Raw genomic sequence first — 23,558 nt, forward strand, 5'->3', positions numbered from 1 at the left:
TTTCTTATGTGCCCAGGAGAGGGCATGTTTTCCAGAGTGCCTAGATGAGATCTCAGAGCATGGCATCTGCCTCTTAGCCAAAGGCTAGACAGGGAATATGAAGGTATTATGAAATGATCCCCCAGAGAAAGGGATGAAAACGCCAAGAGTAAGCTTGGAAGAGCTCACGTGGAGCAGCAGGAGCTGCATGGTAGAAAGCAGGCCAAGAACACAGGAAGCCTCACAAGTAAATGGATTGATAAAAACATGCAAGACAATTTGACATGAGCTGAGAAAACATAAAGATAGGAGACCAAGGGGTAAAGGAGGAAAATGCAGGTTGATGAGGGGCTAAGACTGGTAGTTGAGGGGAAAAGCAGAACACAAAAGGCAGGAAGACAGCTGCCTTTTCTTTCTGCACAGTAAAGGCAGCCAGTGAGAGGATTGCTGTTCCCTGCCCTCTAAACGACAAGGATAGTAAGCAAGATCCCTGCAAGCAGCAGTTAGGGAAGCAAATATTTGTAATGTTTGGTCAATGGTGAGGTTTGAAGCAAAATCCATTGCACAGGCTGGGACGATGCAGGTTGAAGGCAGCAGTGGCAATCAGACAGCCAAGTGAAATCTCTGAATTGTGAAAGATCTTATCTGTTTTAACCCTACCGAGGCTCTCCAGAAGCTGGAGGGGCAGCTTTATGCCTTTTGGAGCAAGCAGCATTGGCTGAGCATAACAGCAGTGACTGAAAGACCTGATTTCTTTTCTTCTAGCACAGAAAAGGAAAACTATTTGCATTAGGAAAACAGCATTATCCTTCAACTGTCCTCCCACTATAAAGCTTCTGCCCAGAGTGCCACCAGCCTGGACAGCCTGGTTTCACATTGAATTAAACAGTATGTTAGCCCTGTATCTGGAAACCTGGCATTTATACTCACATGAGCTACAGAAGATATAAGGTTGAAGAGATTAAAAACTATGGACTGTCTTGTTTTAAAGACAGGACACTACGTAATGTGCCTGCTCCCCGGGTTTCTGTTTGGTGACTAGGAACACTTTTCTGGCCCAGCATACAAGGGTCCACTAAGACTACTCTGCAAACAACACTGTTTTTTACCTGCTATGATGCTGATGTTCCACAACTGTCCTTCCTATTTTATTTAATTTTAGTTGCTTTCATCACCTTCTCCTAATGTACCTGTGTCAAGCTCCTGAAAGACACTACTGCTGGAATGGGTGCAGCAGCATCTGCCTTGGGCCAGTCATTCCTCCCCTTTGCACTCTAACCCAGCTAACTCTGCTCTGACTCTTCAGTCAGATCAGGCCCGATGCAATACCCAAGAGGTGGGTTTTGAGCTTACCTTGTTGTCTTTGCCCACAAACTTGAACACAGGAACTTGGAAGTGCTTGGCAAGATGGTCCTTTGATGTGTACTGTTTCACCGAATCATCAGAAACGCAGCTGATGCAGAAAAAAAACGCAGAAAAGCAGAGGGATAGGTTTTAATGGGTTTCCCAGAAATGGAAAAAGAAAGAGAAAAAACATTCCAGCCCATTTAACCAGAGAAAGGAAAGGACAGCTTGGCTCTCTTAAGCTAAGCTACCATGCATGTTACTTCCTCTTTGGCCACAGAAGAAAATTTGGGAACGATGGAGAAAAACAACAGCGATGATAATAGCATCTCCAGACACAGAACAGCTCAGCAGCAGAGCGCTGGCAGGACGTGGTCCAGTCCCCTCAGCAGAGGGACTGCCAGGGAGCTGCAGGCAAGTTTGTCCTCATTTCACCTTCCTGTGCATCAGCCTGCAGTGATCAACAGAACTGCTGCACAGTGTTTAATGTATTATGTACTTTCTGTATACACATATATATGTGCATAAATCATGCTTAAAATGAAGAAGCCTTTACCCACGTTACTAAAATATCACATCTGATGAAAACCACGAAAAGATCTACTTTGCTTTACATCTTTTACATTTTTCTTCCTACTGGACTTGGTTGGACAGCACAAATTCACTACACTAAAAGTCAATTTCAATTTCTCCATCACTAGCACTGCGAGAAAATAAGCTACTTTTATAAAAAGTTACATTTCAGTTGTGGTCTGTTTATAAACTATGACAGCCTATTTAGAGTTTGACAGAGAAACAGCAACTGACGAAGTTATGGTGACTGCTGCCTATTGCAATCCGAGAGGCACGGATGCTACTTTTATATTGCATTACAATGCAGCTTGTCCTTTCTAGCAAGTTAATTACAGAAATGTGGACTTTGCAGGATATTGACCAAAAAAAAAAAAAAAGATGGTAGAAGAAACGAGGTAGCAACATGTCAGCTGGAAGTCCTGTTCTTGCAGCAACCTTTAGCTTCCATCCTTACACCAGAAATATGTAAGGCACTGTCAGAAATGCTGAGGTTTGACATGTTCAGTTATTACACAGCAGCAGCAAACCCCGCATCTATATGGAGCTGTGCTTTCACTAGAACACGTTTGGAAATCTCTATGCTGTTGGGCTGACTCGGCTCCGTGGGCGGCAGCCTCCTGCAATCCCTCCCAGAATCGCCCTTCTGCTACATACAGTAGAGCAGTGTATGGCGACGGGAACACTAAGCACGGGTCTGACCCCAGCATGATTTTCACCACTGTGTAGCTCTGTAGCGTTTCTCAGCCAGTGGAGGTTACGGTCTGAGGGGATATCCCTGTCTGCAGTGCTTGTCTAGTTAACTTGCCTGGGAGGCAAACATAAAAAGTCATCCAAGGGGAGCTAATAAATTAACACCGCGCGTCTAGAAAAATTGACTTGGATTCCTCCCCCTTGAGGCCAAACACTAGATGTTACTAAGCTGTTTAGGAGAGAATTGCTTTTAAAAGTAGCATTCCTGGAGGTATTTGATTGTAAAGAATGACAGTTAAAGACTTTTCATAAGTGACTGGCCAAGCTTTGGGGCCATAAAGTCAACTCACAGGTATGGCCTCATTTGTGAGCATATAAACGGTGATGTTTCTTGGATACTGGCTCAAACCGACTCCTAAATCCTAGGTTCTTCAAAAGTTCTCCACACTGGTGGCAAGAAAGCTACTGGTTGGGGCTAGGGAGAGGGAAAATGGAAGAACAAGGAGGAACCAGGGATACATGGTGGCCCTAGCAGGCCCCTAAGCATGTCTTACAGGGAATTCTGACAAATGCATTACAGCACAACAAAAAGAGCTCAGAAACCTCCCAAGTCACAGGGTCAAGCTCTTTTGCATTATGCGTGGGGCCATACCACATCCCACTCTCCTAGGAAACCCTCAGACCCTGCTTCCCACCTTGGAGAGGTGAGAAGGGGCAGGGAGCACAGGTATGGAAGGAAAATGAGTGATCCTGGTCAGGATATGGGGAAAATAACCCTTTCCTGTGCATAATGTGCTCATGTTAGGGGAGCAGAGAGTGGCTGTGCCATGGGAGCTGTGCTCTGACCCTCTCACTGAGGGATTACAGGGTAGAGAGGAGGGCTTGGAGAATAAAATAACCACCTCAGCCTACAAAGAAGGGGCAGCCCAAGGTGTAAGATGAGCCTTGCAATGGAACTACCTTAACCACATCATGCTCAGATAAATTGCAGCTCCTGACCATGCGGGATTACAGCGGATTGCCCTCAGTGACATGACCTTGCTCCAGATGCCCCAGAGAGCTGCAACGTTTATCGCCTGTGCAATCGGTCAATGCCTTTTATTTATTTTAGTTTTGAGAAAGAGGAAGAACAAGACGCGAAGCGGGAGAGCTGCTTTGGGGCTGGCTGGTGGGGCCAGCAGCAGTACAGGCTATTACAGAGACAGCAGGGAGGGATCTGGGAAAATCCTGATTTCCAGCATGATCACATCAGCATAGGGAGAGGGTTGAGGAGTCCCACAGAAGAAGGCTCCCACCTCTTGCCAACTGGAGATGGCAAGGAATTAACAGGGAAGAAGGCAGGAGAGGGAAATTTCCCAGCCCTCAGTCTATGGTATATCCCCTCAAATTTAAATAGTGTTTCCCTCTGGAATCTGCAGTTAACTCCCACAGGTCTGATCCTACATAATCAAACTGATTTAAAAATCCCATCTTTATTGCCTTGGGCTTTTGGGGCTGGGTTGATGGAAGGAAACCGGGTTATTATGGAACTGTTTGGAGCAGGGACAAATCAGCAGTGTATTCAGCTAATTTTACTTTTTAATTGCTGTGAGCACACAGAGAGACAAAGAATTCCAGTTAGCTCGATCACACAGCATTAGCCTTTGGTCTAAGTGAGCAGTTCAATTTAAATACAGCACAGCACACGGGGGCTGGCATGTCTGGGGACACTGGGGCCTCCAGCGATGATGGAGAACGGAGCAGGCTGTTTGAGGCTCCAGCCAGCCAGCTTCATCCCGCCAGCCCCAGCCCACTTCTCCCTTTGGTGAAGTTTTAATGCCCTCTGCAGGATAACAGTACCAAAGGGGCTGCTGGTGCCATAAATCCTCCAACTAGTGCTGTGGGGAATTCGAGGGATGACATTTTTTGCCTTCTCCCTTCCCTATTCAGCTCAGGTTTTGGCAACTGTTTTGAAGCCCATCATTTTCACTCGTGGTAAGAAATGAATGAATGTTTGGAGCCTTGACTCTGTGAAGGGTCCACAGGAACAGCCAAGCCAGGGAGCTGATAAATCAATCCTTCCATTACAAATCCACCTATAAACCCCAGAGATGTCAGGGACAGAAGGACTGCAGCCTAGGATGGAGGGAGAACAAGCTAATGCTGAAACCTTTGGCAGAAGGAAATGAAAACTGTATATGAGTGTACTGTACTCTGCAGGACCCTTTTGCTACAACACAATCACACAGGACTTGTGATCACCAGCTGTAACAGTGGGTGATTTAGCCTGGCAGCTGAGGAAATAATTGTTGTTCTCATTAGATGGTTTGGCAGACAGAACACAGGATTGACATGAGCACAGTCCCTTGACTGTTCAGTTATAACACTTGGTTGTCTTAGATACTACTTTGGCTGGACTTTCTTCCCTAGAGGGGAGACTGGCTCCAAACTGTGACATTTCCACAGCACTGTCTGGTTAAGCAGCCGGGCACTGCTGGATGCAAACACTCCACAGCAACATTGCATCATGGCACTGTCATATTTGCACACAAATGAGTGTCTCAAAACAGGGGTCATGTTAAGAGCCACAGCAGAGCCCACAGCAATGCTCCCCAAACCTCTGACATAAAACCCATCACAAGAAGACCTGACAGCAAACCCACAAATCCACCCTGAGCTGTTAACTAGCCTATCCCGGAAAGATCACTGACACCAAACGTCCTAGAAAATTATAGCCAAACTGAGGGACCCTAAAGCCTACTGCACTGAGGAGCATCAGAGAGAGAGCAAAACAAGGGGAGCTCCTACCAGGACCAGCCATGGAGTCTTCTGGCTCATGCTATAATAAGGCCATTATGAGAAAATCAAGAAACTTCCTCTAGATGCTGTGGCGGCTGCAGAGCAGTGACACGCCACCACTGGGGGACTGGGCTGATTGGCTTGGCACTCTGCAGGCTGGCAGAGAGAAGATATCAGGAAGGATATCTTTGCTACAGGAGCTAACTCCATTGTCCACAAGGCTAGTTACAGAGAATTATGTCCTGTAAAGGCTGCACTTGGAGTAACCTTTTTCACTGCCTCCCACTCTTTCTCCCAAACAATTTTGATGGGATGGATGGTTTCAGCTTGATGGCCTGCTTGCTGGTGATTGTGAGGAACACAGCAGATAGGCTGCTGTGGAGAAAATTATAGCATTTCCTGCACCACACAGGCAATGCAGCTTAGCCCCACTGCCAATTCCCCTCTAAGAGCCAGCAAGGGAGGGAACAGAGAACTCACCCATCTTGAATCAGGTAATACTTCAGGATCTCGTCGATCTTTGAGGTGGGAGTGGCAAAGCAGCTCTCTACCAGTGTCTCTAGTCCATTGACATGTACCAAGGGCTCAATCCCAAAGTACAAAGAGTCTCGAAGCTTGAGGGTGGGAAGAGCACCCCTGTAGGGTTCATCAAAGTCTTTGTCTTTGAAGATCTCAAGAGTGAAGGGAAAGATGCCCTGGTTGCGGCTCATGATTTCCAAGGGAGAGTTCTTGAGGTTGGGCACATAACCTTCAGAGATGGTGTACCGGCGTGGGAACTCACATGTCACCGGGATCAGCAGCTTGCTGGTGCGGACAATGATGTCCCCATTGCTTCCTGGAGTCTGCTTTGGCAAGCCAGTCACCAGATTGGTGGCAATGATTTTATCATTTATTACCTGCAGCCAAGAAAGGAGTTTAAGGGAAAGGGGAGATCATTGAGAAACAGCTCTCTGAGTTGAGACAAGCAGCTGAGTTTACCTCATTCAGGAGACTCAGACATAAACTAGCCACTGAAAGTACAGCCTGTGAATTTATATACTGCAACCGGAATGATGCTCATCCTTACCTGTGAACTAAGGGCCTCTATCAGTTTGCTGTCAACTTCGATGCACTGTACTCCCGCATGAAGCAGAGAAAATTGTTTCCAATTGCTACTCATCTGCTAAGATCAGCTCTCTAGTTCCCAACCAGTTGCTGGTATAACCTCTGAAACATTATCAGGGGACCAGATTCTGTCTCAAGAGGAGGGTGAAGGGTGACACCACTTTCTGCACCAGAAGGAGAGTGGAGCTGACTCTGAAGCGCTAGGTGAGCAGAAAGCAGTACCCATGCTGATAGATGCACAGCACTGGAGAGGCAATGGAACAAGCTCTCCTACTTCAGCATACCACCCCAGGTCTAATTGGAGGCCAGCTGCACGGCAACACAGAAAACTGCTCTGGTGGTACACCTAAATCAGCTTTATTCCCCAAGTAAGCCACAGCCAAGTCCCCAAACCAGAGAGATCCCAGGAGACAGAACAGCAGTGGGTATACATACATCTACAACAGTGCCACAGGACTTCAAGGAGAAATGGATGTTGACGTGAGTGCCATTGGATACTCCTTTGCAGGAAGTGTTGATGAGGGAAAGGTCCAGGCCTCCAACCAGGTCTTTTGGGATGCTCACCTCAATAGAGCTGGACTTGCACAGCACTGGAACTACAAGAAAAGTCCCCAGAATAACAGTCTGTGCTACAAAACTATCAGGGAGTACCAGTATCAGGACGCTGTGCAAGGGCTGTATCTGTTACTATTGGGGGAACGAAAGGGCCATCCTTTGCTACATTTACGATGCTATCAAACCATAGTAACCGAACTACCTATCTTACATTCCCATCTACGCAACACAAACCTGAGCTACAAGTGCCCCAAATTCTCTTGGCACAATGATGCCACAAAAGATGACAAAGATGATGTTATACTTGTGGCAGAAACTTAGCTATGCAGTGTTTCTAGCTATACTTAATATTCAGCACAGGTTTGATTGATACCTCTTGCACTGCTGTGTCCTGGCAAGAGCCTTTCCCAGATATGGATATCAAATTCACAACACCCCAGGGCAAAGCCATTTTTAAAGACCCTTTTTATCACATTTTACATTAAACCCAGAATATGTCAAAACAAGGCAGAGTAATTCCATACAGATAGCAAGCTAAAATGGAAGTACTTCAAAATACCGTAATAGTATTTTTATGAGCAATAAACCCAGCTCTGACAAACCAACCCAATTAGCTCACTCATCCTACCTCCTTCAATCTTTGAATTTCAATACAGATCTCCAGGTGAACTTTTTAAAATTAAAAATTCCATTACATAAGAAGTGGGAGAGAACGTAGAGATTGCACAAAATGAAAAAGGACATAAGAGAATAATCTTTAATTAAAAAAGCAATCGCTATCTATATTCCTTGAGTGTATACATATCTATTCAGTTAGATATAGAACAAGCATACTAGTGCGTATATTCTAGTCTCTTCTCAGCCAGAAAAACAAATCGCCTCCAGAATTTCTATTTATCATATTTTAGAATCACACAACAAACTTTTTGCAAATATACTGGTTTGCCAAGCTTTTTCCTAAAATTAATAATAGTCCCTATCCTTGACATTCATATGATTTGCCTTCCCTAAATTTCAATCAAGTTAATTATATATAATTCTGGATCTTGGATACGAGGTACAGTGCTAAACATGCCTCTTACCCCCCTTAAAAAAATTCTCATGCCCCAGCTAAGGCACTTGTAACACAGAGTTACAGGTCCCTGTGTACTTGCAGGGAGTATTTTTTATTAAAGTTGATCTTTTCAAGGTGATATGCTAAAATGTATGCAGTGTGCCCAAAGCGATGTGCTCTCATAATGACATTGCTGGGTTAGAACAGAAAATTAAAGAATTACCTTAACTTTTCCTCCATCTGCAGTAGAAGGCAAGTGGGAATAACCGAGCATGTCAAATGGCAAAGCTCAGAAGGAGACAAAAGGACTGTGAGAACACAGTGCAATGCAGAGATGAATATCCTTTGGAGAACTGATTGGCTCAATTTGGATTTAAGGACTCATTGTTCTAGGGACTCCTTGACGAACAAGAAAATGTAATGCTTTTATAAAGTGTAATTCAGGGCAAGAGAGTTTGGATGCCAGCTGCAATTCTCCAAAGTTCAGGACCAGGCTATCTCTGTTTCTAAATGTCTTTGATTGGCACAAAAGGGAAGAAAGAGGAGACACCCATTTAACCTCTGCTCTGGCACTGCAGGAGTTGCCTGTGTGCACTCCACCACCTGGGCACAGAAATAAGTGAATGAAATCTGTGAGCAGATCCACTTTTGATTCAAGCCAACTCATCACTATTTGGGAAAACACTCTGGGAAACTGCTTATAATAATCACCTCGGAGTAACTGGTAACGTAACTCAAACCACCCTAGACACCTGTACACAGAGGAGTAATCAATACTGAGAACAGTGTTTCACTTTTACCAATTTAACAGTGGTGCTGTGAGCAGAGAGACTGTGTGCATCAGAGTGATTCAGCTCTGAGCAGGCCTGACTTCCCCAAGACAGACTGCCAGCAACAGCCTTGCAGGGGGAGCTGAAAAAGAGCTGCCAAGGTAGCTGTCACTATAGGCAGACCTGTTATTCCAGGGCAAGTGATGAGCTTGTGACAGTTTAACTTAGCTGGCAGCCAAACAAGACACAGCCACTCACAGCCCCTCACCCAGGGAATCAGGGAGAGAATTGGAGGGGTAAAGGTCAGGAGACTTGTAGGTTGAGATAAGAACAATTTAATAATTAGAGTAAAATAAAATTAAAATAATAATAACAATAATAATGATAACAACTATATGTATATACGTATATATAAGTGATGCAGAGTACAGTTGCTCACCACCCGCTGATAACAATCCCGGAGGAGCAAAAAGGAACCCTGAAGCCAAAACCGCAATCCCAGAAAAGTGAGCTCGAGCGATTCCCGAGAGAGTCCCCCCCTTTCTGGTCAGCCCTGGTTAATACCCTAAACATGACGTGATATGATCTGGAATATCTCACTGGCGTATCCAACTGTCAATTCTGGGTGTTACTGACTACTACACTTTTCTTCTCCACTCCCCCCTTCCAGTCCTCTCTTCTTGGAAACTGCCCAAGCACAGTGTCCTTGTACCTTATCAACATTCCTCCTCATAACAATCCTCACTGAAACCAAAACACAGGGCTTTCTAGCTACTAAGAAGAAAATTAACCCTACCCTAGCAAAAACCAGGACAGAGCTCCCGACTGCACGGACCAGCAGAAATGAGTTATCCTGGGTGTCAAGGAATCCTCTTTTATCCACAACTTCTTGCATCAGTTCAGAGATCTGCACTCTCCTGACTTGCTCTCAGCATTCCATCTCTTGCATCCCTGTCCTGGGCTTATCCCAGCCTGCAAAGCTCCTACAAGCCTCACTCAGTCTTTGCCAGTGAAATGTTTCAATTCTTCACTGTCATACACTGCAGAGCATCCTTAAGTGCTGGGGAAGTCTCCTCATTATCACTTTAAACTCTGCTTTGCACCAATACCTGCAAGAACCCTGACCATGGTAGGAAGGTTCTGTGGCAAGTCCAACGCTCATTTTGCTGTCAGCTGTCACTGGCACCATGCTCCTTGTCCAGCCTGTGGCTCATTCCTCGGCCTCTCAAAGTACAGCTGCTTGGAGCAGGAGTTATCTTTTTACACAGACTGCTGAGTAGAACAGGCTCTCTGGTGCTGGCAAGCATGTCAAATGGCACGTCAAACCACTGCTTATAAGCACACTACACCATTGTACCCTGCTTAGCTGCACACAAGGCTTGAGCATGGGAGGGGGCAGAAAAGCACTTCACCACCACACTTCAGAAAGAGGTAGGGTATGAGGTTGGTCTGCAAAATTCTAAGCATTTTGTTGGCTGATATCTTTGTAGAAAAATTGTAGCCAAGGTTGTGATTTCTGTGGAAGATTAATAATATTTGTTCTGAATATAGAGACAGTGCAGGGTAGGGTTGATAGGTTGCAGATCCAACTTCTTCAGGCAATTGTGCCTGCCCTGCACTGTTAATTGTACCACTAGAAACCTGATAAAATGCCATAAAAAACTGCATGGTACAGTTCTGGAAATATTCTGTCATACCTGCTCAAAATGGCAAACCACTGCATGGGGACATAAATTCATGAAATGCAAAAGAACAAGTAATCTCACTTTATGAGACGCCGTATCCTGAGCCCCAGCTTGGCACCCGACAGTGCTGCTGCTCTCATTAGCAGCCTCAGAGGAAAGGCTGTGGAAATGCACAGCCTTCTAACTCTGCTGGGGTTGCCTCAGGGAGCCAGGATTGAAAAATATTGCTCTTTTCTGGCCTGTATCCATCATCAGACCTTCAATCAGTAAGTATAATCACAGCTTTTGGAAATCTCCATCTCCTCCTCCACACCTGGCTCCGCTGGAGCAGTAAGCACTACTGAATCCCAAGTGTGCAGCGCTCACTCCTGAAAACAGTGCCTGCATTTCTAAAAAGCTTAAAAAGCTGAAATTTCATCAAGTAGAACCATTCCACCTTCCTCTCTGAGGCATACCTGCCCTGTTGGGCACCATGAAGTCTAGAATTGTTTCTCTAATGGATGTCTGGGCACTTCGTAACACATCAGACCACAGGAGATTCATGTCTGAACAGACCAGGTAACACCAGCTCATTGCTGTTATCTTAAGGCCAAGTGAATGAGCCCACGACGGGCTCCCTTTTCCTGCATTGTTAGATCCTGCCCTGGCTATTGCCCGAGTCCAGCCCATTAGCAAATTCCCATGGAAATGTCTGAAAGCAACCACACAGGTTCCTCATAGGCCCACCAAGGCAGAACACAAGCAGAGGGCTATGAGGTGTGTCTACCAGGGCAGTCCCATGCCTTCTTCAGCTTTGTGCTGAGCCTGACAGGTCTGAGAAAAGGCCAGGAGAGTCAGATAAGACTCACCAGAGAGAATTACCTCTGTCCGCCTTTCACATGCCCACACAGCTCTCCTCAACATGCAGTTTTGACTGTAGGTCCCTTCAGTAGAGGATCATAGTAGACATTTTCTCTGTAAGACACACAGGCTGTGTGATGCTTTCAACACCTCAGGGGCTCAGCGAGTTGTGGGATCATGAGAACCAGAAGAATCCTGGATGCAAGTCCTCGATTGTAAGAAGTCATTGCAGGAGGAGTTACAGACCTTAACTCTCAATGCCCTCGGGAACTTCTCCTTGATCCTCTGCTCCCTGCACTTGCTGCTACAGAGCTAAGTTTACCCTGGGAGCCTGGATGTATTTGCAAATGAAATCTTGCTCAGCTCTTGCAACCCAGACCAGGGAACATATTTGTTCCATGCTCCGTGTGCATGCTATAGGTGCAAGTGAGTCAGCAAGAAGGACTCCCTGCATACAGGAGTGCAGAAAAGTTCAGATGGAAGTTCTTCCAAGGATAACACTTCCCTTGCCTCTATGCAGCAGAAGCAACAGTCAATTTTCAGATGGTATCTAGGGCACTTTTCCAAGGGATAGCAGAAGCACCTAGTAGCAGAACTAGTGCCCTGCTTCAAGACATTGGAATGCTTACTGGAATGGCTACTGAGACACTTCGGGGCAGGGGGGGCAGAAAAGGTCTTTCCCTTCTTTCCCTTTAACCCCATTCTTGGAAGGGACCGAACCACCTGAGCTGAAATTTTAAAAGCCCAGTTTGAAGCATGGAAAATTTCAGTTCTAATAGCATAAATTTGTCAAAGGCATACACAACTGAAGCAGAGCAATATAATGAGAGATGTTAAGCAATCTTAATTGGAAGTGAACACTGCCAAACCCGCCTGTGATGCAAGATGCGCTCAGGTGTGTCCTGGGTCTCTGTTCTCTTGACTGGTAAAAAAAAGCAGTGTCTCCAGGCTCTCAGTTTTGGATAATTAAATGACAAAGCTCCATTAACCAAACTGGAAAGGACAGACTAAGAGAACACAACAAAAACAAGAAGTTCCTTCAGATGTACTCTTGACTTCCAGGGGACAGAGGCTGCCAGGGAGATTTTGTTTACCTACCTTGGCAAGTGTGGTTGTCTTCTGAGAGAACAAGTCCTCTAGGACATTCACATTGGTACGTGTCTCCCACTTCAATACAGGTATGGCTGCAGCCTCCGTTGTTATTGTGACAGCCTTCAATTTCTGCAAAAGAAAGGAAAATCAGCACATCCTGCTCCTTAGGCAGCTGTGTGGCAGCTATGCAGTCCCCAACATATGCTCCTAACTGCTGAACAAACAGTATGACCAACACAGAGCTTGAAGGCAACAGTACAGTGAGAGATTGCTTCCAAGAAAATGCAGTGGAAACCTATTTTTAATTGTACAATTCCCTGTGTTTGTCATTTCACCATGATGTTCACCAAGGAATTTCTTCACCAATTCTTTCACCAAGGAATTCAGTGAAAAAGCTTACCAAATTAAATTGCGTGATATAACTGGCATCCATAAGAAGGCCCAATAGGCAAGCTTCAGCTTGGCCCTTTCTAACTTCCGAGACATTCTCTTAAACAAAATTTTTATGTTGTTTCTTACTTCAAAAAGGTGCAGGGAAAATCTTAAAACTGGAGTTCCATGTGGAACCATACTCACTCCCTTAGTCATCAGCAGAATTAAAGCCCTGAGGTTTGCAGGGAAGGTGTCTTGGGGAGGACAGACTCACAGGTCGCCAGCTCCTACTCCCATCAGGGAACACCAGAGAGAAGATGAGGCGCTCTTTGCCTGTGGGTTTCCCAGCCATAACAGAAGTGGGCATACTGGATGCCTGCACCCCTTTGTAGGCTGAAGATGAAACTCTGCTTGTAGAAGTTTGTTTAGCAGGAAATTTTGCTAGTTTGTGAGTTTAGCTATCCTGAGGTGTATTATCACAGGGACAGAATGACACAAAGTTCACAGTGTAAGGTCGATTCCCCTCCTAATTTTCCCCTGTTGTAAAGTGCAGAGGAGAGAGGGCAGCACAGCTAATTGGGAGATTTGTCATGCCTTTTCTTATGTCTTTTCTATTCAGGTGAGGCAATTCTCTGAGGATCCGAATTTTTGTGTAAAACATATTCCTAGCCACTACAGCTGCAGAAAAGGCCTGAAAGGTCATTCAAATACATTCTAAAGATTTGAAAAATCTAAGGCAAGTAAGGTCATTTCCAGTTGTTGTTGGTTTTCTATTATAAAGAAAATGACAGAGTATAACGACTTTTTTGTAAAAAAAACCCCAACCTTCACTGCTTGATTTTTTTTAACCCTTTGGGACAAATACTGCTAGATGTTCTCAGTGAAACAATAATACTAAACAAGTCAGAAATACAAAATATTTCTCCCTAAGCCTGCATCAGAAATGACTGTGGTTTTTGCTGAAATGTAAAGAAAAAAATGTAAATCCCATACTTATCCTTAGGAAAGCATGGAAAACAACAGCCTGGACACTCCACATGGGTTGAACTAATAGGTAAAGCATTATAAGGGAAATTTTGAGATCTCTCAACCCTACTCAGCCTCACCAGCTCATGTAAGCAAGCTAAATCTCTTGCATTTGCTCTTTTTAGTAACAGCTGTGAGGTGGCTTACAAGTAAATCACATACTCCAATGGCTCACAAAGCTGAGGGCACATCTTTAGAAATAAAACTCACTAACAAGATTGTAAAAACACTCAGCAGCAGTGTTAAACTCATGAAATGCACCATCCTTCTTACAGAAGGTGAAATTAAATGATATATCAAAGGCCCTAAAATCCAACTTTGGGAACAGCAGAAACAAACAAGTTTCTAAGCACAGACTATTCCAACCCTGTCAGAAGAGCGCAGTGCTCAGGAATAAAACTGCCACGTAGTACAGCTGGTTTACATGATACCCCACCAGCTCAGTGCACAACGTGGAAGGGACAAAGCCCACAGATCACATTTGGTCCCACACAACTTAAGAAGTACTTAAGGAGCATGTTGCACAGCAGCTTTCCCCAGGGAAGCATAATTGTCTGGATGAGTGATGTTTTCTTAACAGAGCTCAGAGAGGAGATTTTCACAGAAGCGAGATGCAATGTGCTTTGGTATCATAGAGGGGGAAAACAGGGACAAAAACTGCAGCTTGGAGCCATCCTTCAGTGAACCATAAAGAAGGGTAGAGTCCAGCTCAAAAATACAATGGCAATCCCTCTCTCTCCGTGCACCACATGGGTCTGCCACACAGCAGCTAACCTCAGGCTGCATGCAGACTGCAGATGTATTCAGTTCTGGCAATCAGGTAGCTCAAAAGTGAGGCATATCTGTAGCTATTATTCTTGTCTGATGCCCCGCAATATCTGTGAACATACAACACAGCAGCTTTGCTTGTGAGGGATGCCAGTGCTCTTCACAGCTGACCACAGAAAACATGAGGCACGAGTCAATTTTTGCTGTGCTTTTTCATATTTCTGCTCAGAGATATTTGTACATTATTAGTGACAACAGATCAAACCTCTTTAAGCCCCTGCCAAGCTACCCATCTAAACTCATCAAGAGTTTGCAACCTGGCTTTGACACCACTGGGAAGTAACTGTAGCAGCTGCAGACACCAGAGCCCACAACTAACCACTTAACAAAAAGCACACAATCAAAATGTAGCCCTAATCTCAAATCTACCTCCTGTTTACCAACTGGCACCTCCTCTCCTCAATCTCTACCCTGGGAGGCTAAGCAATCCTCATGCTCTAGTCTAATATTATGACATTATACCATACCTAATGCTAGCTGTCAAAAACCAGCCATGCTAAATCTGCCACTGCAAAACTATCATCAAAATCTCCAGAGCCAAATCCCAGCAGCTCCAGCAATAACTAGTTCTGTCTGGACAACTGATCTTCCAAATCCACTGCTGCCTCTCCCCCCCCCGATAGAGATAAATACAAACAAATCCTAACAGAAATTAACAAGGCAGGGAGAACAACAAGGAGACTCTACTTGATTAGAGAGATATTTCAGGAACAACCCCACTGGCAAGCACAGTGATATGAGTGACATTTAATCGCAGTTGCAAGGAGCCAAGTGAGAACTAGTGCTGCAAGGGAAGGGGAATGATTTGTATCGTTTCCAGTGGACTGTGATAACTGAAAGCTCACCTTCACAGGTCTTCCCGTCACTTCCCAGTGTGCGCCCGATCCCACACTCACAGCGGTAGGAGCTCTTCAGGTTAACACAAAATTCGCTGCAGCCTCCGTTGTTCTGCTCACACTCATTTTCATCTGGAAAAAAAAATCCAGTGTCATAATATGTCCCCTGGTAAACACACAGCTGGCAAAAAGGGGCTGTTACATGGGAGCACTGGTCAGATTCTTGACTGGCTTTCTTGGCTTCCTGACCTGAATCAGGGCAACAGAGATGAGTGATCCCAATAAATGCTAAAGGTGACTATCTGGGTCTCTTTAGCTTGGAGAAAAGGAGACTGAGGAGTGACCTCATTAATGTTTATAATTATGTAAAGGGCAAATGTCAGGAAGATGGAGCCAGGCTCTTCTCAGTGATGTCCAGTGGCAGGACAAGGGGCAATGGGTGCAAGATGGAACACAGGAGGTTCCATGTGAACATGAGGAAAAACTTTCTCACTGTGAGAGTGACAGGACACTGGGACAGGCTGCTCAGGGAGGTTGTGGAGTCTCCTTCTCTGGAGACATTCAAATCCTGCCTGGACGCCTTCTTGTGTGACCTACTGTAGGTGTTCCTGCTCCGGCAGGGGGTTGGACTAGATGATCTTTCGAGGTCCCTTCCAATCCCTAACGCTCTGTGATCTACTGACAGCAGTAGAGTATTTGGCCATGCTGTGTCTACCTCTGGGACACAGCCAACCTGGGGGAAAGACAGCACGCACACAGCAGCCATTCTGGAGTGAAGATGGACACAGTCCCACTGGAAAACTTTGAAACTGGTTCCACACGCTGGGGAGTTCATGCTTTCATCTATCTTCCCATTCTAAACTATTCTGCACTCCACTCAAAGACATCAAAATGGAGTTAACATGACTTCACTGCATGGTAAAACTAGATGAATACCAAAATTGGTCAAAAATAAACCCTATCTAATTTTGTATCACATCTGCTACTGCCACATGTGATCAACTATCCTACAGCAATTTAAAATTATTCAATCCTTATTTAAAAAAAAAAAAAAAAAAAAGACACAAGAATGAAAAACAGCTGTAAACATATAACCAAAGCTGAAATCAAACCAAAACACTTTAGTGACCCCCATGAAGCTTCCCCAAGAAAAGCTATGTCATGAGAAATTTCATTGTTTCGGCTTCTTGCCTCAGCTCTGGCTGCTCCCTGCCCTGGAAAGCTCAGAAATGTCAGCTCACCATGGTGAGGCCTAACCTGGGCGCTGGTGCCACGCAGGCCATCACGATCATTTACTGCTTAGATGCTCTGTATCAAAGATGAGACAAAGAGCACAGTTCTGAGCTACTCCCTCTGAGGACTCAAGCTCCTCACTGCCCCACAACAGCTCTCCCTGCTCCTCCACAGAGCTATGGCACCTACCTCTCCAGCTCAGAAGAAAGAGAAGTGACTGAGCTGGCATCCCACACTTTCTGGAGGTTGCAGAATAACCTTGTAATGGGCCTGGACTGAGTTTTTATAACCAAAACCAATATACCCATGAACAGTACCTGTGTCACATTTCTCTGCTGGCTGCATTCAGCTCTAGATTAGAGCCCTCCAGTGTACTGAGGATAAAGCACAGCAGATGCTTTTGAATCTCTTAGTAAACTCCTCCTAATTTTCTCTTTGAGAGGCTAAAGTTCTTCTACGTCTGCCTGCGTTTTTTTTTGAAAGGTACTTTGTTCTCCGAGATTCTCATTCTTCAACCGGATTTAATCTCTGTGTACAAAAAATGAATCAAATAGAGAGGAAGGGACGATCATTGCTATTGCTCAGCCACAAAACTAACGATTTCTCTCAGGTAGGCCAGAATGCTGAGGTTATCAATCAAGTTTCACATGGGATTTCACCAAAACAGCTTGGAAGTTACCACTTAGTAGATGTCAAAAGCTTAAAAACAAGAAAACAGAAAAATACCATTTTAAGAGACAGGTCAGAGATGAGCTCTCTTAGACCTAAGTGGTCCCATGTGTACGCAGTACCCACAGCTTGGAGCTCGTGGTGTTGTCTCCTTCCACAAGTGACATGAATTGAATATTTTTAGCCAAAGAAATGGTTGGTACCACGGGAGGCGGGAAGCATGTCCAGGAGACAGATGCCTCCCTTTTCACATGTGACGGTCCATACTCTCCCTTCTAATGATAAAGCTAAAGCTGCTTAAAAACAGAAGGCAAAACAGGAAAAGGGCTACTGGCAAAGACATAGGGACGCTGTTAGAAGGTCCTGAAGCTTGGCTTGGCCAAGGGTTGTAACCAGCAATTCACCTTGCCAGTCCTCCAAGCTCTGCAACACACAGCAAATCTGTCCCTGCTCTTCTGCACCAGTGACAACCAGCACTTCTGGGACACAGGCTAGTTTTCTTGAGACTGAGTTGGGAGAGTGCTGAACTGATTTTAACCATGGCTTAGTCCAACATGGATCCAGGTATTCAGACGTCAAAAAAAATGCACTGGGTTGGTGGAACTATGACAAAATCTAAGACCTAATCTAACCCCTAAGTAAGTTTGCAAATGAAAACATAAGGTAGGATCAGCAGGATTCAAAGCACTTAATGTACTGAAGAGAAGTCAGCCTAGCACAAGGAGGTTCACAGAGCTGCTTAGCATTACTGCAGCATCATCAGCCCCGCTCTTAGGGTGAGCTGGGAAAGGAAGAATATTCTCTGTATAGGAAAGGCACGGGAAGGGCTCATGCAGATTTGTTTGGTTTCTCTGGAAGGCCGGCACAGTTGCTCTCAATATGCAATTGCACAATTACTCAGCACAACAGAAAGTCATCAGAAAGATGAGTGAGCTGTACAAGGGAGGCTTCAGGTAAGTAAACCAGTGTGATTATTACAGTTGAGGTGTTGTGCCATCTGGTTATCATGAAGAAAAGCAGCAGTACACAATTCCTGCCTGGCCTGGCCACAGGGGGATGAAGGCAGCTCCAGCACAGGCAGACAGGCTTGGGACTCCTGTGTGTCTCCCTGCTGCAGGAAATCCTTTCCTGACAACCTGCCACGCCCTTGTTGTGCTGGTGCTTGTCAAGGGCACTTCTGCACCTGGAAGTCTTGCAGAGAAGCAGCCAATAGATGCTTTTAATTAGCTGAGAGTGCTAAATCAGCCACTCAGCTGCAGAAATGTGGAGCAGATTAAGCAAAACTGTTTTGAAGAATCGGTGTGAGCAAGTGTAAATCTGCAGCAGGGCCAGAATGATCTCTCCACAGATTGTAACGACTGTGGCCCCTACCCTGATGCCCACAGACATGAGGAATGTGAAGAAGGAAACCACCCACACCTGCTTTGTCAGCTACAGTCCATATGGAAGAAACTCATCTGCCACACAGCCTGCTGGACCAGCTCTGCTCTCAACATCCCCACCAAATCAAGCCTCAAAGACAAAGATGAGATCTCACTTCCCCTGAACATAGTACCCTTCCTCCCTCCACAGCACCTCTTGCTATCCATCGGTGTGGCTCTGCAGCTCCCCAACAGCCACTCCTTTCCCAGCCCCTTGCATTGCCCCACAGACCATTTTCCTAAGACCTCACAGCTCAGATGGTCGCCTCCCAGCACCACATACAACCACAGTCATCCTCTCCTCAGGGGTTCATGGATATTCCCTCACAAATCTCCAAAGCCTACGTTCCCTGCTTTGCTCTCACGGCCCTCCACCTCCTTCCTGGTCATGTTGCTCTCTGCCAGTGCTGTCATCATGCCAGCCCCCTGAACACCACCTTGTCATGTTGCCTAAAACCACTGAGGCTGTGCTGTGACCTGCAATCCTTTGGCTCTCCTCAAAGCCCAGGCTTTGCACAATGCCCCGCAAGGGCAGTAAGTATGGTGAAGCTTAGTGCATAGCCCTAGGCCAGCCAGCAAAACTTTTCTTGGAGGAAATACCTAATGACTGACAGCACAGCCATCCCTGAATACCAATGAGGCTGTACTGTGATCTTGCAATGAGACTCTGATACGGGCAGTGAAGCTGCTGCCTTCAGCAGCTGGACCAGGCAGAAAGCAAATCTCGCCTCTGTACCTGCGTAGCTCCAGGGGCACCCAAATGCACTCAGCCATGGGATGTCATATCTCGCCCTGTGGGGAGAGATTGGGAACCATTTACAGAATCAAAGATCTGTTCTAGGCAGCAAGGGGGAAAAACTCCTCTCAGGATGCTTTTCCTTTTTCATACCACTTTGTAAAACAACGGACTGAGATGTGAGCAACGAAACAAAGGGCAAAGAAAACGTCAGTAACTGACACAAGGTACTTTCACCCTTACCAAGACACGTCTGTCCATCAGGTCCCAGTGTTGTCCCCAGGGAACACGTGCAGTCACTAGTGTCCAGGCAGGAGCCCTGGCAATCCACCACATCACAGATGTCATAAAAATCTAGGGCATGACAAGAATATTGTGAGCACAAACCACTGAGCATGCACCAAAAATACTGTATTTGTACTGTCAGCTTCATGCCCTACGTCTAGTCCATCAATTACAGACGTAGCCCATATTAGGAAAGCTGAACCACTGAAGCTGATAAGAAACAATCTAGTTTAATTACTGTAAGTCAGAGATGCAAATTTTGGCTTTGGTACCATGCCAAGACAAACCACAGGGCCCACAGAGAGCATTAAATCACTGTGGCCAGGTCAGCTACAGAAGATTTCTGCTAGCTGAACAAAGGCTAAAATTCACAGAGGTGAAACAGTCTAATCAATCCCTTACAGACAGGCCACCATCTGCACTGCATCACCTGACATGCTTCTGGGAGAGAGCCAGAAAACAGTCACCACCTCTCTCAGGTATATGGATGCTCACTACCTCTCCTTCATCATGGGACAAGGGGATTTCCTCAGCACAAGACAAACATGGACCTGTTGGAGTGGGTTCAGAGGAGGCCAAAAAATGATCAGAGGGATGGAACAGCTCTGCTGTAAAGAAAGGCTGAGAGAGTTGGGGTTGTTCAGCCTGGAGAAGAGAAGGCTCCAGGAAAACCTTATAGCAGACTTTCAATGCTTAAAGGTCGGCTTATAAGAAAGATGGGCACAGACTTTTTAGCAGGGCCTGTAGCAATAGGACAAGAGGTGATGGATTTAAACTAAAAGAGGGGAGATTTAGACTAGATGCAAGGAAGAAGGTTTTTTTACACTGAGGGTGGCGAAACCCTGGCCCAGGCTGCCCAGAGGGGTGGTAGAAGCCCCATCCCTGGGAACGTTCAAGGTCAGGTTGGATGGGGCTCTGAGCAACCTGATCTGGTTGAAGGTGTCCCTGCTCAGTGCTGGGGGGTTGGACTAGATGGCCCCAAAAGGCCTCCTCCAACCCAAACCATTCTATAATTCTATAAAAGTGACCTCAGCAGTTACTTACGCCCGCAGTACGCATGGAAACAAACGCTAGGCTTAGTTAAGTGATACACGTAGTACCCGCCCGGACACGCCTTGACGTCAATCGTGGTATTCCAAAGACAGCAGTTCCCATTGAAGCTGGCACAGGCTTGGCGTGGGACGATGCCATCCGACTCCCGTGGGTGGCTGCCATTCAGCCAAATGGGAGCATGGGTGCCACAGTGGTTCTCCGGGATGCAGAAGGTAGGCATAGCATCACCAGCCATGCCAGTGAAGCGATACCACTCCCCGTCAATTTGACTGTCGCATGTCGGCTGGCCATGGGAACCGTTTATCTGATGATCTGTGTTCCTCCAGGGCTCGTTCAGGCTGATGTAGGCAGAGCAGGGGTCCAGGGCTGAGACATGCAGCAAGAGACAAGAGAGAACATCTGGTAGATATCAAATCAAGTTATTGTCTGATAATTGCATGGAACGCAAAATAATTTATTTTTTCTATTCATGATTTAACAGAATCATTGTAATAGAGATCCCTGGGGAGAAACAGCAACACCAGCTAACTTAATTGCCTTATGGAAAATTCTGACAGCTTGGCTTAAATGTCTTGGAAGAAAAAGTAAATTAACAGAGCTCTTACAACATTATGCAACAGTGACTTGCTGTTTAGCTGCTGTAGAGTATGACGGGGGGGCGGGGGCAGAAGGTAATATTAGCAAACCTCAAGTCCAAGGAGTGATTTTGCCGTAGGAAACGTCCTGGGAGCACTGATTCAAGCCTAGGACATCCACTCTTTGGTCAAGTACTAACTGAGCACCTGCAAGTTTCTCCTGAAATCACTGGTAACTCTCCCACATGCCTTGGAGAAGAGGAACAGACTTCAAAAAGGTTATGCAGCCTCTCTAAAAATCCATTCATAGTCTATATCAGTCCTCACAATTGAGCTGTCATAACCACAAGCCAGAGATCACTTTGCAAAGCACCAGTTAAAACAAACTGCAAGATATGCAACAGGAATGCTACATTTAAGGTGTACAGAAACTATTCCATTTCAATTATTAGACCTCTATATAACTGTAAGTTTTCTCTAAGCCTAATTTATCAGTTCTTACTCGCTTCAGAGTACAATTTTAAACAGCTAAAAGTAAGAACTGCTATCCCATGTCACAAGAAGTTGATCTTTAGCCCAGCAGGCTGTCTCTAACCAAGCATGTATGCTTAGAGAGGTAAGGTAGGAGAAAGAGGCTCTGCTCCATTCACCTGGGGTTTTGTTCTCCACTCTTTACCCTACAGTAAGTTTATGTCAAGGTCAGTTGAAAGAGTTGTAACTCAAATTCATGCACTCTGTAAAATTCTGTAGTGGGGTAACAGAGAAAGGTGGCAGCCCCCTGTATTTAAAGATCCACTTAGATGTGCCCTAGTCTGCTACAGAGACTCTGTCCCCCAATTCCCTGTGCCAAATGCTAACCACCTCTATGATTCACAGTACCTATGTTGTGATTTTCTGTGATGTAGCCGCCTCCCTGCATCTAAAACAGCTTCCTGAAATATTTTTATTTATTATCTTAAAATCTAGAGAGCATGAAGGTCTGAATCAGGACTTCCTGAGGAGGAAAATGTTCAGCTCTACACAGTCCAGTTCCTTGCAAAGCCCACAAGCCATCCAAATCTCCACAGGAGATCAGATGTTTGTGAGTGAAGTGAATGTTTGTGAGGGCAAGGTATAAACACATGGACCTCCTTGTAGGTGAATGTCTGTTCATGCAGTGCTCAAGGAGTGTGGCCTTTTCAGAGGCCTTTCTGAACCTTCTGCAAACAATTAAAACATAAGAATACCATAGGGAGAAAAAAAAATAATTAAGAACTGAAGTGTTCATTACATTTTCAGTCTTCTCCTAATTAACCCTGATTTGGCAGCTTCCTCTCTAAAAGTCCAGAGGTTTCATTTTCACTTACATTTAATACCTGATTAAGCACCATTTACCCGTGACTAGCTATTCTCTGTTAAGGAAAATGAATGCTAATACTGCCTTGAATAAGGAAAATTGATTACCATTTTCTAGAATTAGGCTAATAAAACAAACCACTCTGATTAAATGCATCTCAGACTGCAATACTCTCCACTTTGCACACCACATTTTTTTCTTTTTCAGTTCTAAAGTTGCTCTCTGTTTTGTTTTGTTTAAACAACAAGGTGATACAATTTGGGTTGGGGGAAGACATTCTATTGTTTCTATTAGAATGCTCTGGAGGCAGACAAACCTTCTTGGTTCATTATTTTGATTTGCTTCACTGATTTTAAAGTGGGAACTACAAATGCTTCGGGGAATGGCCATCAGGTCACCCTTATTTAGCTGCAACCTCTGTAAATATCTGTCTCACTGACATGCTATCTTGTACATTCTCACAAATACAACATCCCTCTTGACAAACACCCCTACACCATCCTCAGCCATAAGCACATTTTGTTTGGCCTCGAATCCAGCACAAAAGGCAGGAGCAGCTGCTGTAGTCATAAGAGTGCTGCAGAGCTGCAAGCTGGCACAGGGAGTGCAAGCCTGGGTTAGGAAGGGAATCTCTCGTGCCATGATTCATGAGATACGCAGAGGAGCAGATTCACTCCCGCTACAAGTGGCCCTTAGTTCTGAGCAGTGGAGGGGGAACCACAGC

At 45.3% G+C, this 23,558-nt stretch overlaps 1 protein-coding gene across 2 annotated transcripts in view; it reads right to left on the minus strand.

Moving 5' to 3' along the window:
• OIT3 (oncoprotein induced transcript 3) overlaps nucleotides 1-23,558 on the minus strand; it is a 30,972-nt gene that overhangs the window by 369 nt on the left and 7,045 nt on the right. Inside the window, exons 2-9 of one of the 2 annotated variants that reach the window (XM_029087043.1) lie at nucleotides 23,332-23,411; nucleotides 20,915-21,289; nucleotides 19,829-19,939; nucleotides 15,536-15,658; nucleotides 12,471-12,593; nucleotides 6,904-7,064; nucleotides 5,845-6,260; nucleotides 1,333-1,432 (exon numbers count right to left, since the gene is read on the minus strand). In XM_029087043.1, the coding sequence (XP_028942876.1) occupies nucleotides 1,333-1,432; nucleotides 5,845-6,260; nucleotides 6,904-7,064; nucleotides 12,471-12,593; nucleotides 15,536-15,658; nucleotides 19,829-19,939; nucleotides 20,915-21,289; nucleotides 23,332-23,411 (1,489 nt within the window). The remainder of the gene's footprint in view (nucleotides 1-1,332; nucleotides 1,433-5,844; nucleotides 6,261-6,903; nucleotides 7,065-12,470; nucleotides 12,594-15,535; nucleotides 15,659-19,828; nucleotides 19,940-20,914; nucleotides 21,290-23,331; nucleotides 23,412-23,558) is intronic. The other variant, XM_010176579.1, reaches the window with a different exon arrangement.

This window comes from Antrostomus carolinensis, unplaced genomic scaffold, assembly GCF_000700745.2.
Source record: "Antrostomus carolinensis isolate BGI_N321 unplaced genomic scaffold, ASM70074v2 scaffold15410, whole genome shotgun sequence".
In the NCBI taxonomy this organism is placed as follows: domain Eukaryota; kingdom Metazoa; phylum Chordata; class Aves; order Caprimulgiformes; family Caprimulgidae; genus Antrostomus; species Antrostomus carolinensis.